The 14,910-nt window shown below is 38.9% G+C and overlaps 1 protein-coding gene across 2 annotated transcripts in view; it reads right to left on the bottom strand.

Moving 5' to 3' along the window:
• Positions 1-14,910, bottom strand: part of ITGA6 (integrin subunit alpha 6) — a 77,027-nt gene that overhangs the window by 20,520 nt on the left and 41,597 nt on the right. For both annotated transcript variants that reach the window (XM_081261411.1, XM_081261410.1), the window contains exons 6-11: positions 13,689-13,899; positions 12,731-12,924; positions 12,516-12,604; positions 11,972-12,090; positions 6,461-6,559; positions 6,150-6,211 (exon numbers count right to left, since the gene is read on the bottom strand). In XM_081261411.1, coding sequence (XP_081117537.1) covers positions 6,150-6,211; positions 6,461-6,559; positions 11,972-12,090; positions 12,516-12,604; positions 12,731-12,924; positions 13,689-13,899 — 774 coding nt within the window. The remainder of the gene's footprint in view (positions 1-6,149; positions 6,212-6,460; positions 6,560-11,971; positions 12,091-12,515; positions 12,605-12,730; positions 12,925-13,688; positions 13,900-14,910) is intronic.

The following is a 14,910-nucleotide window of genomic DNA, read 5'->3' as shown; positions in this document are numbered from 1 at the left end:
CTTTGCTATTCCAAAAAGATCTCTGGGAAGCAGCATCTCCTACCAGCTCAACCGGAACCTGCATTTTAACAGCATCCCCAGGTGATCTTATACATATTAAAGTTTAAGAAGTGCTGATAAAGAACAGTTGTCTAAACAAAAAAATAACATGTATTAGACATAAGAGGTCTTGAGAGTCCGATGAGAACTTTCATTAAAAAAAAAAAAGGAAAAAAAGGATGCTAAGTGATGTTTCTTGCAGAGGCTGCTGGTGGGCCTGTTTGTCAACAAAATGCAAATGGTTTCCAACCTCACCAGTCTAGGACGGCCTGCCTTCTACCAATGGCACTAAGAGGCAAGCCAGGATTTGGATGATCAAAATCTCATTTCTGGACTTCAGAATGCATTCTTCATTAGGTCACTGGATATAGCTGCTAACTATGTTTTTCAGGGCTCAGTACTTAAATTACTTAATTCATTAAGCACTCACTAACCACTGGCAGGGAAAGCAAATCACTGGGTGCAAAGGGCTGGGGAAGGAGAAGGCCGCCGAGGGAAACACTCTACCATAGAAAATAAAGGAATGAACAACTGACATTCCAATACTCACGCAGGGCTAGGAGCCATCTTTTTAAAAATTTTTTAAATTTTAATTTTTTGGTAACAGGGATGAAACACAGAGGACCTTTGCCCTACCCAGTCCTTTTATTTTTTTGAGAAAAAGTCTTACTATTTTAAATAGCCCAGGCTGGTCTTGAACTTGTGATCTTCCTGCTCAGTCTTCTGAGTTGCTGGGATTACAGGTGTGCATCACAATGCCCAGCATGGAAGAAACCTTTACGAAAGCATCTATTTTAATAGTCTCTTTGGTAGATGAAGAAAAGGAGGCTGGGGTCATGTAGTGAGGGACAGAGGCATCATCAGCTCTAAGTCTCTAATATAAACACAAGAGATGACAGCTTTATCTAGCCACTTAGATGCCCAGGTTTCAACTGTCCCTAGACCTCTGCATGGGTCCCATCCCTTCCTCTGCTGGCTGCATTCCCTCCTTTCCCATCATCCCTGGCCTAACTCTACTCCTCCTTCAGATCTCAGACTGGACATCACTTCCTCTGGTTAGTCTGTGCTGGCCTCTCCTATACCACCCCAGAGTACTCCATGTCTCCAGTCCTGCTGCCCACTACACTGAGGTTGCCCGACTGTCTTCTGCAGCAGGGCCAAGCTCACCACTGCATTCCAAGCAACTAGCACAACACCCAATAGAAAAATGATCTGCAAAACAGGTGAAGAGGAGTGAGAGGAACTGCCCCCACATCTACACACACAGTGACATTATTCTTATGCTGAAATGATTGATAGCTATTCAGATATGTAAAATCAAAATTTAGAAACACTGATAGTTTTAATAGTCATTTCTGTGTCCATCTGAAAAATTCTTAAATGTCACAGCTGCCAAATGGAAGGCTCCTTCATTTTAGGCCCTCTGTAGCCCTGACACCATCCATTTATCAGTGACCTGCTACCTTCACAATGAACCAGAACAAAGGCTCACATGCCAACTGCCCGCTCTGCAAAAGCACAGGGGTGCATTAAAATCATTTATCTACCAAACCCACTCTAACCCTCCCTAGCCCTCTAGATAGTCCACATCATCTTAAAATCCATTCATGTCACTTTTGCTGACTTTCTGAGGGGGAAGCCAAGTAGAATGCTCATTAAAGTTCAATTATAAATATCTGTATGTATGGGACACTACATCTGAGAGCTACTGCCAAGTTTAATATCCTGGTCAAACAATAAGCTCACATTTTTGGGATACTGGGAGAAGATTCTAGATGTATTAAGTTATGTAGCTTTGTGCAAGCCCTATTTAGCCGCTTCTAATACTATGGAAGTACAAGCCATGAAAAATAGTGTGCTCTGAATGCCTTCAAAGAAAGAAGTTCCAATATAATGAGACATCGATAAGCACCTGGTTAATGGGACAGTCAAAGCAAACACTTGGCATCAAATGTCGAATTGAAGCTAGGAGAAAACTTGTGATTTCTCTTATACAAAAGATTAATTTGGTAGAAGGAGGGCTCTGATAGGTTTCATATTTGTTAGTGAAACAGAATGGCATGAAAAAAATGGCAATCAGCATGGAATAAAAAATGTTTCCCCATTTCCTCTCCCTGTCCAAGAATCGCTTGCTTCTTGTCTCTCGAATCCATGTCAAACAAAGGAAAAAGGCCTATTTTCCAGGAAGTGTAAGATAAGTAAGTTAAGGTACAGTATTTGGGTAAAATAACACCAACGAGGATGAGAGGATGAGAGATCCAGAGGAGACATGGTGTATGTCGTCCTGTCATTAAAAGCGGTGCAACGAAGGCTGGCTGCCCCAAAGAGCAGAGAGTTCCCCTGCACACTGGAATACACCACACCAAAGCCCTTCTCACAGTTCTGCCAGTTCCCCTTCAGAGACAGGACAGCAGGAGACAGCCCAGTGGAAAGAGAGATGGGGAAACTACCTGGGGATAGATTAAAATCTGGAAGGAAGAAGGCTAACTAGGCCTACAAAAATGAGAAATGGGTCAAGACGGACATTTAAAAACCTGCTATACACAGTATGTTTATTTAAACTGTTACTTCTCATAATTTATTAAATGTTCCTGCTTTCTTACTGGGTGTATTCAATACTGTTACATGAAACGTTATATGAAGTTAAATAAGAATGAAAAGTACCCCTAAGAATACAGTTGTGACCTGGTGTGGTGGCACACACCTGTAATCCCAGTGACTCAGGAGGCTGAGGCAAAAGGATCACAAGTTTGAGGTCAGCTTCAGCAACTTGGGCCCTAAACAGCTTAGCAAGACCCTATCACAAAAATAAAAAAATAAAGAGGTTGGGGCTGTGGCTCAATGGTAGAACGCTTACCTAGCATGTGTGAGGCACTGGGTTTGAACCTCAGCACCACATAAATAAAATAAAGGTATCGTGTCCATCCAACTAAAAAAATGTATTTAAAAAAAATTTTAAAATAAAAAGTAAAAAGGGCTGGGGATGTGGCTTAGAGGTTAAGCACCTCTGGGTTCAACCCCCAGTACTAAGAAAGAAAGCAGTTATGATCTATGTAAGAAGATTTACCATTGTGCACCCTAGTCCCCCAGTGTGGTTATTTTCTTCTATTTCAAAGAACCACCTTAGTTTATATGAATTAAATTCTGGCACATTAGAAGGGACATCTATCTTTTTTTTAGTTGTTAATGACCTTCATTTATTTATTTATATGTGGCACTGAGAATCAAGCCCAGGGCCTCACACAGGTAAGCGGCTCTACCACTAAGCCACAACCTCAGCCCAGGGGACATCTTTTTAAATGAAAAGAGTAATACTTTCAATAACAAAAAGAAGCTTCTAGCTAGGTATGGTGTCACAAGCCTCTAATCCCAGCAGTTTAGGAGGCTGAGGTAGGAGGATCCCAAGTTCAAAGCCAGCCTCAGCAATTTAGCAAAGACCTATGCAACTTAGTGAGACTTTGTCTCTAAATAAAATACAAAAAAGGGCTGGGTAACATTCCATTGTGTATGTATACCAGTTTCTTTATCCATTCATCTATTAAAGAGCATCTAGGTTGGTTCCACAGTTTAGCTATTGTGAACCAATTTGCTATAAACATTGATGTAGCTGTGTCACTACAGTGTGCTAATTTTAAGTTCTTTGGGTATAGACTGAGCAGTGGGATAGCTGGGTCAAATGGTGGTTCCATTCCAAGTTTTCTAAGAAATCTAAATAATGCTTTCCAGATTAGTTGCACCAATTTGCAGTCCCACCAGCAACGTTGCCTTTCCCCCACATCCTCACCAACACTTGTATTCTTGATAATTGCCATTCTGCCTGGCATGAGATGAAATCTTAGAGTAGTTTTGACTTGCATTTCTCTAATTACTAGAGATGTTGAACATTTTTTCATATATTTGTTGACTGATTGTATATCTTCTCAGAAGCATCTGTTCAGTTCCTAGGCCTATTTATTGATAGGATTGTTTGTGTTTTTTTGGTGTTAAGTTTTTTGAGTTCTTTGTATATCCTAGAGATTAGTGCTCTATCTGATGTGTGTGTGCCACAAATTTCTTCCCAAAATGTAGGCTCTCTCTTCACCTCATTGCTTGTTTCTTTTGCTGAGAGGAAGCTTTTTAGTTTGAATCCATCCCATTTATTAATTCTTGATTTTATTTCTTGTGCTTAAGGAGTCTTCTATACGCATGATGGAACATTACTCAAGCATTAAAGAAAATAAAATTATGGCATTTGCAGATAAATTGGATGGAGTTGGAGAATACCATGCTAAGTGAAGTAAGACAATCCCAAAAAACAAAGACCAAATGTTCTCTCAGATAAGTGGATGCTGATCCATAAGGGGCGGGGTGGAGGGCATCGTAAGAATGGAGGAACTTTGATTGGGCAAAGGGGAGGGAGGGTAGGGGAAGGAATGGGATGGACATAATTCCCCAGTACATTTATGACTGTACATATGGTGCGATGCTACATTGCACACAACCAGAGAAATGAAAAGTTGCCTTGCATTGTGTACTATGAATCAAAATGCATTCTGATATCATATATACCTAATTAGAATAAATAAATGAATAAATTTAATTTTTTTTAAGGGCTAGGGATGTGGCTCAGTGATTAAGTGCCTCTGGGTTCATTCCCCAGTACCAAATAAATAAATAAATAGATAAAATAAAACAACCAAAAACAACAAAAAAAGAAGCGTCAGAGAATTCATTGCTCAAGGCAGGGAAAAAGATATATGAGAATAGACTGACCCTGTCCTTCCCAAAGCCTCCCTTGGTGGTGTCCATATTACAGAACACTGAGCTGAGACGGAAATTCCCTCATTCTTTTTCTCTTTGGAAAAAGAACTCCCCCCAACTCCCTGTGGTACTAGGCATTAAACCTAGGAACTCACAAATGCTAGGCAAGCACTGGGCTACACCCCCAACCCTTTTTATTTTTATTTTGAGACAGGCTCTTGCTAAATTGCCAAAGCTGGCCTCGAACTTGTGGTCCTCCTGCCTCAGCCTTCCAAGTAGCTGGGATTATAGGTAAGAGCCACCACACTGGCAGAAAAGTATTTTCTTTAAATTCCCATGCCTTTGCCTTGACTCTAAAGCTGGGTCAGGTGGCTCAAACCTTAGGTGTTGTTGTTACTAAAACATACCAGAGAAGACCTTAGCTACTATTGGTATTTTAGAGCATAATTAGCCAGGTCAAATTTGTGGCAAAAAATCCTATTTTGGATTACAAAGAAAGGAGGCAGAATACTACAAAGCCTTTATCACATTTTTGGCAGTGGGGAGTGGGTATCAGGAATTGAACTCAGGGGCACTTGACTATTGAGCCACATCCTCAGCCCTATTTTGTGTTTTATTTAGAGACAGGGGCTCACCGAGTTTCTTAGTGCCTCTGTGCTTTTGCCGAGGCTGGCTTTGAACTCGTGATCTTCCTGTCTCAGCCTCCCAAGCTGCTGGGATTACTGTGCCCAGCCCTTGATCACATTTTCATTTGGTTACCATCACTCCAGGCACTGGTGCCTAATAGAGGCATTGCTTTTAACTGATAGAAAATAAAAATTCAGAGGTTAGGGCACTTGCCCTGGACTGTGGGGTCAGGGACACTGCTAAAACTAGAAGCAAGCCTCAGTCTCTTCACCCCTCCCTACCAGCAGGGGCTGCCCTTGGGAATACAACTTGGGTGTCCCAGCCTCAAAACCCCTGAGAGGAGACCTTGAAGGAGCAACGAAGCCACACCCTGCTCCGGCTCCTTAGCCCCTTTCCACAACCACCACCCACCACCTCACAACCACAAAACCAATTTTCCACATTGCTTTTCAAAGACAGAAACGGAGGAAACCGTTGTGGTAGCAAATAACTATTTTTCCAAGGCATCTGTCTCAAACCATCTGCTTTGGAAAATTCAAATGGGGACCAAATGCAGAGTTTTTCCTGCCTCACTGAGCTGCATCCTCTTGATTAAAAGGGGAAACCACAAAAACACTTAATTCTTGAAGCAAGAATTTATGGACCCACTTTCGACAGTGCAGTTTTGTTTTTCTGTGATGTTTGTAGAATTTTCAATCTGGCAGAGAGAGAAGATATATTTTTTTAATGTACTAGGTACTTACATATTGAAGGATTATAACCAGCGGGTTTGGCAGTATATTCAAAACAGGCTTTAACCTTGAGGCTGTATGAAATCAAACACGTATTTCTTAAAAGATGTATTGCTGAAGCAGGAAAAAAAAAGCAACACTCTCCCCAGCTCTCCAATCCCCCCGCTGCCCACTGATGAGTAAAATGTCATATTCACTGGACAGATTGCTCTTTTCTTTGCCCAGCATGCCCTTAATCTTCCCTGTGGCTCCCCAGGGCGACAGGGTTACCATAAAGCAGAGGAAACTGAGCCAGGCTTCTTGGAACCCGGAGTAACTCTCACCATATTCCACTTGGCGCCCCACACGCTGTTTTTTGGCGGAGGTCAATTCTGCTAGGAGTTACTGTGATAGTTTTCGCAATGTTAATCACAGGCCGGGACCTGAAGACAAAGGAATGAAAAACAGCTCAGCCTCTGTTACCTTGAATATGAAATTCATTCACATAGTACATGGCCTTTTCAGCTGTCCTGGTACATCTTAAAACCCACAGCAGAAATTTGCATTTGTGACTCCCTCATCATCATCAAAGCAATAACTGTTGATATAAATGTATATCACTTGAAGGATACAATATTTAAAATTATACAGTATTTAAAATTTACAAACTTATGAGTAATACATACAACATGTAAGTTTCACAGTCTTGGCACAAATATCATGCCTCTGATATACCCAAACCCCCCTAACAGTCTATAGGTTTGTTACAAATATTATCTAATATTAAATATTAAAAAGTTTCAATTAAATGGGAGCTTTTTATGCTTATTGTCCTGTACACTGCTTTGCCTAATTCACTGACATCTTCAAGGTCTTCTCAAATGTATCCACTGAGATCTCATTCATATTTTTCCACAGCTAACGGTTACACTGTGTCAATGCAGTGTTCTTTATTTAATCAGTCCCAATTGGTAGACTTTATTCTTGTTTGGCTTTCTTCTCTGACAAATATCACAGCATAAACTCACACATCCACGTGAGTTCATCTGTAGGATGAATTCCTAGCAAAATTTCTAAGTCAAGGAATATATACATTTAAACATTTTTATTTAAATTTATTTTAACAAACATTTGAAAATTCTACACACATAATTCTACATATGTAAACTCATAAATATATAAAAACTCTATACAGTCCCATGTGATGTTCTGATACATGTATAATGTGAAATGTATCAGGTACACATACCGATCAGGGTACACATACCGATCTGCTGAAACGTTTACCATTTATTTATGGTGAAAACATTCAAAATCCTTTCTTGTAGCTTTATAAAATATAGCTTAGTTATTTATAGTCAACCTATGGTGCAAGAGCACATGCCAACTCTTTGCTCCTAACTGGAACTTAGTCCCCACTGAGAAACTTCTCCCCATCATCCCTCTCTATTGCTCTCCCCACTCTCCTACTCTCAACTTTCAGGAGATCAATTATTTTAGATTCTACCCAAGTGGAATCATGCAGTATTTGTTTTTCTGTGCCTGGCTTATTTCACATCACATAACGATCTCCAGTTCTAACCAGGCAGTCGCAAATGACACGATTTCCCATTTTTTATTGGCTGAATAGTATTCTATTGTATATACTAGCCACATTTTCTTTATCCGTTCCATCAGCTGATGACACAGGTTGTTTCCATTTCTTGCTCTTGTGAATAGTGCTGCAATAAACATGGAAATGCAGATGTCTCTTTGAAATACTGATTTCATTTCCTTTGGATATATAGCCAATAGTGGGATTGCTAGATCATATTGTAGCTCTTCTTTTGCGCATGTGTTTGGTAATGGAGATTGAACTCAGGGCCTCGCACATGCTAGGCAAGCACTCTGACACTGAACTATAGTCCCAGGCTACCCTTTGTATTTTTATTTTTCGAGACAGAGTTTTGCTATGTTGTCCAGACTGGCCTCAAACTTGGATCCCCGTTTCAGCCTCCCAAATGTCTGGAACTACAGGTGTACACTACCTTGTCTGGTTATTTTTACTTTAAGGAACGCTCTGTACTGTTTTTCCATGATGGTTACACTAGTTTACACTTCTACCAACAGTGTGCAAGTGTTCCTTTTCCTCCACCTTCTTGCCAGCACCACTTCATTTCTTCTGATTTATGAAAAGCCATTCTTACTGGGGTGAGGTAATGTGCATTTTTAATTCTGAGTAATCTTGCCAAAATACCCTTCCACCACATCTTACACCAACATACATCTAAACCTGAGGTTCTGGCAAGGAGTCTATGTATCTGTGAATTTTAGCAATACAGCCAATTCTGAACTTTTTAATCTCCATCTTATAAACATTTGCCCTTCTTTTATCCTTCTCCCGAAAATCCCACCACAACCTTAAGAAGGTATACATACGACTTCCCTAGCCCCACAATAACTCTGAGCAAACACTCGAATCCCTCCAACTATTCCCATCTGTCTTCCCCCTGGAACCCACAAACAGCACTGGGGAATTACACCTTTGTCCTGCTCACTATGTGAAACATCTTTTCTCTCCCTAAGTATTCCTCCCTGCTCAAGACAGTCAAAGAGGTCACCATGAGTCAGAGCTCCATCACCACCACAGGAAATACCAGTCCGTGGTGAGCTTAGAAGATCCTGCTCACCTCCATGGCTCCCCAGCCAGAACTCAGAAGATGTCAATGGATTCAGCAAGGCTAATTTTTGTGGGCTTGTGATAAATCTAGCCATCCTGGAGAACAGTGTTTTTATAGGAAAATGGGTTCCAAATCCTAAACAGTGAGCTTGAACTTCTGGAATCAATCTATGTTATGGGCTGGAGAGGGCATGAGTCCATTCAGGGCAAAGACAGGGACCAGTAAAAGGGAAAATACTGCCTATATTTCCTGTTTCTCCATTTTCCTGTCTCTTTTTTTGTTATATTTAGCTAGCTGTTGGTTTCCAAGACACTAGTTCAATATATTTTTGAGTTTTGAGAGCATATTTAAAAAGCAAAAACTCACACATTTTTTTTCTTACTGTATTTTAAAATCAGTAGCCACAGATGTAGAGTGTTTTACATGTCATAGCATTAAAGCATTAGTGTGGCATAAATTCTAAAATATTTTAACACATTTCTGCCTTAGGCTTACTTTAACTTCTGTTTTTTAAACAGACAACATATAGTTTTGAGGGCACTATACATAAAAATGAAAAAAAATGTGTCTAACACATAAGGTAAATCTTACTTGGCTGCCTCATGTTTAATCAGTGTTTAAATACCCTGAAGTACTTGTACAATTTAATAGGACTAAGGTTGGGAATATTTAGATACTATACCCTGTTCTCTAAGGACCCAGCCTTAAAAGCTCAAGCATGTCCTGGGCCTCAGTTTCTTCATTTGAAAAATAAGAGGATTGGTTCTCTTGTTACCAAAGGGTTTTGAAATTTGCTTTTACACTATCTAGGAAGAAAGAAGGAACAAGTTAATAGGGTTTAATCACCAACCTAGTTATGAGGACAACAAAGTAAGGACAGTAAAATATCAATTACACCTGGACAGAGGCAAATTCTTATCTAAAGTTTGGTTATCTATTTATCGAAAAACACGGTAATGAGATTATTGGCAAAAGTCGTCTAGTGTCTTTGATTGTTTGATACCTCACACTAGAACTTTGAATCACCTTACCTAAAAAGCTTGCTAAAATAGTTGAATGTCATAAACTCTCCCTTTTAAAAATGTTGAATTACCTTAATACCTCCATGAGCAGAGAGAAGCATGCATGTAAAGGCAGCGTCTGAGGACTGCTGCGGAACCCCTCCTGAGCATGTTAACCTGGGAGGACACACAGTGCTACCTGCTCTGCTCTCCAGCATGATGGATCGGAAGGTCAAGGGGCTCTCAAGACTTCATCACCAAGAACACAAGCCACCATCTATGTAGCCTCCTCTCCCCCATGCTCTTTACCTCCCAAGTCCCATACAGATCTTCATGTATTTGGTTAACTTTGGTTTCTTCCTCACATCCTCTTTTCCACTTATTTTGATGTCTTGTACTTTTGCCATCTGTAACTCATTTCCATGGTTCTTAAGTTTTCATTAGACAGCTTTCCTAGCTCTTGCTATTTAACCAGAAATTGATTTTTCTTTCACTGCATCAAAACAATCTCTTCAGAAGCATCCTTGGAGCCCAGTGCAGCACTGAAAACCTCTGAGGCTGAGAGGCAGGAGGATGGCTTAAGCCCAGGAGTTCAAGACCAGCCTGGGCAACATAATGAAACTCCATCTCAAACAAAAACTGTCCTGGGGTTGGTTTCTAATCTCTGGGGCTTTGAGGGATTATCTTTTAGGTGTGGTGGCTGTGCCTATACCTGGAAATCTTCTGAAAGAATACAGGGCAATGAAAGCATCCCAGTATACAGAGAACACAGCTTTTCTAATTTAAAGTTTTACCATATATTACTGCCCATTTCTCTAAGGTTACTTTTTAAGAAATGAAAACCACTATAATGACAAATAGCTAACAAAACATCCAAATGGTTCATTTTCACTAGCAAAGAAATGCAAATTATATCAAAAGGTGAGATCATTTATCACACTGGCAAAAACTAGGTGCATTATATTCAACATTGGTAAGGCTGTGAGAAAACAGGCCCTCTCCATGAACAGAAACTGTATGTACTAATGCAAAAAATGCTAACCTATATTCCCAGAATTCTATTTCTAGGAATTTTTATTAAAAAACAAAAGTCCATCACTATCTAAAATTTTTTATCAACTGAGGATTAATCCACTGCATATGATGGATTAATATTAAGTCATATTACATGTCTGTACATATGTTTGTATTGACAAGGAAAAGTACCCAAAAGACATGACGTTTTTACACACCAGAGAAAAGCAGTTGTAATATGGCCTTTGAAGATCCTAAATATACAGAGATACTCAAAACTGCTAAAAGTTGTTTTGTAGAGGATAAGAATACTTATGAACTCACACTTTCTACAATTCTGTTTTAAAATAAGAATCTGCTTTTACAATAAAATTTTTAAAAATAATTTTTTAACAGCGATTCTCAGTAGCAATGAAAACATTGGGGAAAGGAGATTCAAAAGCAGCTAATGGGCACAGTCACAGCCTTTCTGGAGGTAACCTTGGGGAAACTGAGTCAAGTCTTCAAATCTATGCAGTAATTTCACTTTAAGGAGGAGTTTGTCATGGGGAAAAAAAATCAAGGGCATGAACATACATAAGCATTGGGACCACTTCTTATAACATGACAGTGGTGGGGACTGGGAAGCAATGTCAATGACCAATGACAGTGTGGTTCAATAAATCATGAATCTGGCATGGGAGGCCTCCCAAGCTATTAATTTCATTTTAGAAAAGTACTCCCTGGTATGGGGAAAGTCCTCTATGCAGCCTGAGTGGACAAAAGCAGGTTACAGGCAATATGTACATTATGATCTCAAGTTGGTAAATATATATATCCCACCAGGAAATAAGACTAAAAGAATATAAATCAAATGTTTGGAGTTCAAGAATGAATAGTGAATTTGTAGGGTATTTTTTTCTTTACTTTTTTTGTACTGTCAAATGTTTTGTTTTTTTTTTTTTTCATCAAAAGAAAAGGTTTCAAAGGTGTATTTATAGTTCAAAATGAACAGGATTTCACAGAAGTAATTCTATGATGATATTATACCCAGCTCAAAAGAAAAAGGAAATATCTTTAAAATTTATACAAGCTGTTGCCTTTAAGCGTGAGTATTACAAATCTCAATTTAAAAGGCCAAAACCTGATATAGAAGAACTTGATTATAGAACATCCTTAACCAAAGTTAAAGAAAACAAACCTGAAAATAGCTACTGAATCCGAGAGGGAACCAACAGCAACATCAGGATAGGAATTTCTATCAAGATCCATATTTCCAGCAATTGAATATCCAAAAGAAGGTGTTGTACCCTCAAGAACCTGAAATACAAAGGACATCAGAATGGATACCAAGCCTCCCAAATGAGCTGATTATCTATGCTTTGAAAAAAGTCATGCAAGTTCTTTTTTGAACTGAAGTATGAGTTCACTTATGCTTTATATTAAATTATAAATAAATTACAAATAAACATATATAACACTTCATACACTTTATTTCATAAGACTCATGATTTACACAGTATCTCAAAAGATAAAAGAGCAAATTTTTATGTCTATTTTACCATATTAAGTCAATCAGAGCAATGCAAATCACTCCTCCCTACCTTAATATTTTTTTTAAAAAAGAAAAATTCATACTATTACAGACTAGTAAGTAAAACAATTCACTTAAACTTAAATATTACAAGGCCAGAAGTCTTGGGTCAACTTTTTGCTGAGACTCCACTTATAGAAATCCAGGTTACCTGTGTTGGTTTGGTATTTATTCCATTTGCGGATCCATGATAGATAAAAACCTTCCCCAAATCATCATAGGGAGCTCCAACTGCAATATCTGTCAACAACACCATAATTTTACAAACACTCCAGTACAATGTTTTTAAAATAAGACACAAACATTCATTGAAATAACCAAATAATCTACCTATAAATCATTACCATCTCATAATTTGTTATCTACCTGGATAGCCATCTTGATTAATATCTCCAATATTTTTTACTGCAATGCCAAACATAGAATCTTTGGTTCCATTAAGACGAATTGGCTTGACATTATTCCATCTGCCTTGCTGGTTAATGTAGACATACACTGCACCTCCAACTTCTCCATCTCTGTCAAAATACTGTGGGGCTCCAATTACTATATCTTGCCACCTAAGAACATGAGGGGAAAGAACTATGAACCACTGGCTAACAGACCTGTAAACCTGGGAAGAATACAAGCAGCCCAGTATTAAGGACAAACAAAAAGATAAAATAAGACCTCAAATCAAGATTTATGTAACACCAGTTAAAACATTTTAAAGAAAAATCAAAGTAGCCTATAATAATTACCCCAAGAAAAGTATTGAAGGTAAAAACTCAAAATCACTTCCTCAAGTTACAACAGTTCAGCAGGATTTCCAGCAAAGATCTCACTACTTCACACCTGTCTACCTGGCACCAGTTACCATAGATTATTTACATATTGACTTTGTCACCAGTCCCTATTTTTTGGGTGGTGGTGGGAGGTGCTGGGCATTAAACCCAGGAGCCTGTGAGGGCTCCAATACTGAGCTGCACCCAGGCCACAAATCCCCACCTTCAAGGAGACATTCTGGATGCTTGATGGCCCCTTAGGAAACCACATGTAGATGTCATTTTCTGAGTTAATTTTTTTTTCAAGTTTTAATTTTCATGAACCCACGTTTCCAAGACATGAGTAAACACTGAGCATTAAATGTGTAATCCTATACCTTGGGTAGGATAATGATATCTGCAGCCATACAAATGATGAAGATGTGGTGGGATGGTAAAAATCTAGCAGCAGATACAATCTTTATACCCACTAACCTAAAAGGATGGCTGTTCTCAAGAATTACAAAAGGTGGTAAAAGCAGCCACGATTCCCAGCCTAAAATCACCTCCTACTTCCTTACCCGTCTTTGTTGAGGTCCACCACTGCCACATCATAGCCAAATGAAGAGGCCAGACCTTCTCCATCAAATATGTGCTCAGGGAGAAGATGTGCAGACTTCATGTCTCTTTTTAGCAAAACCACAGCTCCACTGTGATTGGCTCTTGGTGCACCAGACACAAAAGTTATCTCATCTTTAGAAACAATACCTTTCCCTGAGTCCAAAGAAAAGCCTAGAAAAACAAAATAGAACCTCTCACATCAATCCTGTATTTCAGGAAGTATATGGCACTGGTAAATTCCATCATTATCTTCTCCTCTGGCTTCCCACCCAGCTCTCCTCCTGACAGTCCTCCAGCTACCATATTTATAATGGGAGTTAGAGAGCTGAGATATTTGACACCAGAACAAAGTACTAGGGCTACTTCTCTGCTTTCTGTGAGTTTTTAAGACTTTTAAAGAAAAATGCCTATGCTATTTAGCATTTGTATAATTTGAATTATGAAGTATTCGTGTATCTTAAGAATCAGTTCAAATCCTACTTTAATATTAAAACTGATAAAAGGAGAGCAACCCAGATTCATGTTCATCAATCTCCTTGGTAATCAGGCAAGAACAAATGCCAGCATCATTAATAGACCATAGATAGCACTGCATTATTTTGGATGAACTTAATTCGCAGACACAAGCATGCAAACAAAACCATGACTGATGATACACAGTATTTGAGAACCTACTGTGAACAATAGAGGTGAGTAAATTGTCACTGGTATCAATTACATTCTTGCCCAAAGGGCAGAAAACATTTAAATACTGAATTATAAAGCATCAGGTAGGATGTCAGATTGCAAAAGCTGAGATTTGCTGGCCAGCAAAAATAAATGGCCATATCAAACTTCTTGAAATTAAGCAAATCTTTCTATATAAGGGTGAGGCAGATGTAGAAAAATATAAGCTCACCCTTCCTGTAGGACTTTATTCCTGAAAAGCTTCACCACTACTGTTGCAGTTCTCAAATTGTGAGTTGAAAAATATGATGAGCCACAAGTTTAGAATAGGGTGATATAATTGAATCCAGCTCTGAAAACCATCTGGCAGCAGAGCCTCAACCAATGGCATGCTTTTTGTGTGTGCTTCACTTGAAATGAAATAGAAAATAAAAAGATTTATGCTCTGTATGGATCAAAAAAATTTTTAAATGACCATGACCAAGACAATTTATTTGTCATCTCAGAGGTCACAAA

This window comes from Spermophilus citellus, assembly GCF_964194105.1.
Source record: "Spermophilus citellus genome assembly, chromosome: 11".
NCBI classification, from domain to species: Eukaryota; Metazoa; Chordata; class Mammalia; order Rodentia; family Sciuridae; genus Spermophilus; species Spermophilus citellus.
This window is presented reverse-complemented; position numbering and strand designations above follow the sequence as displayed.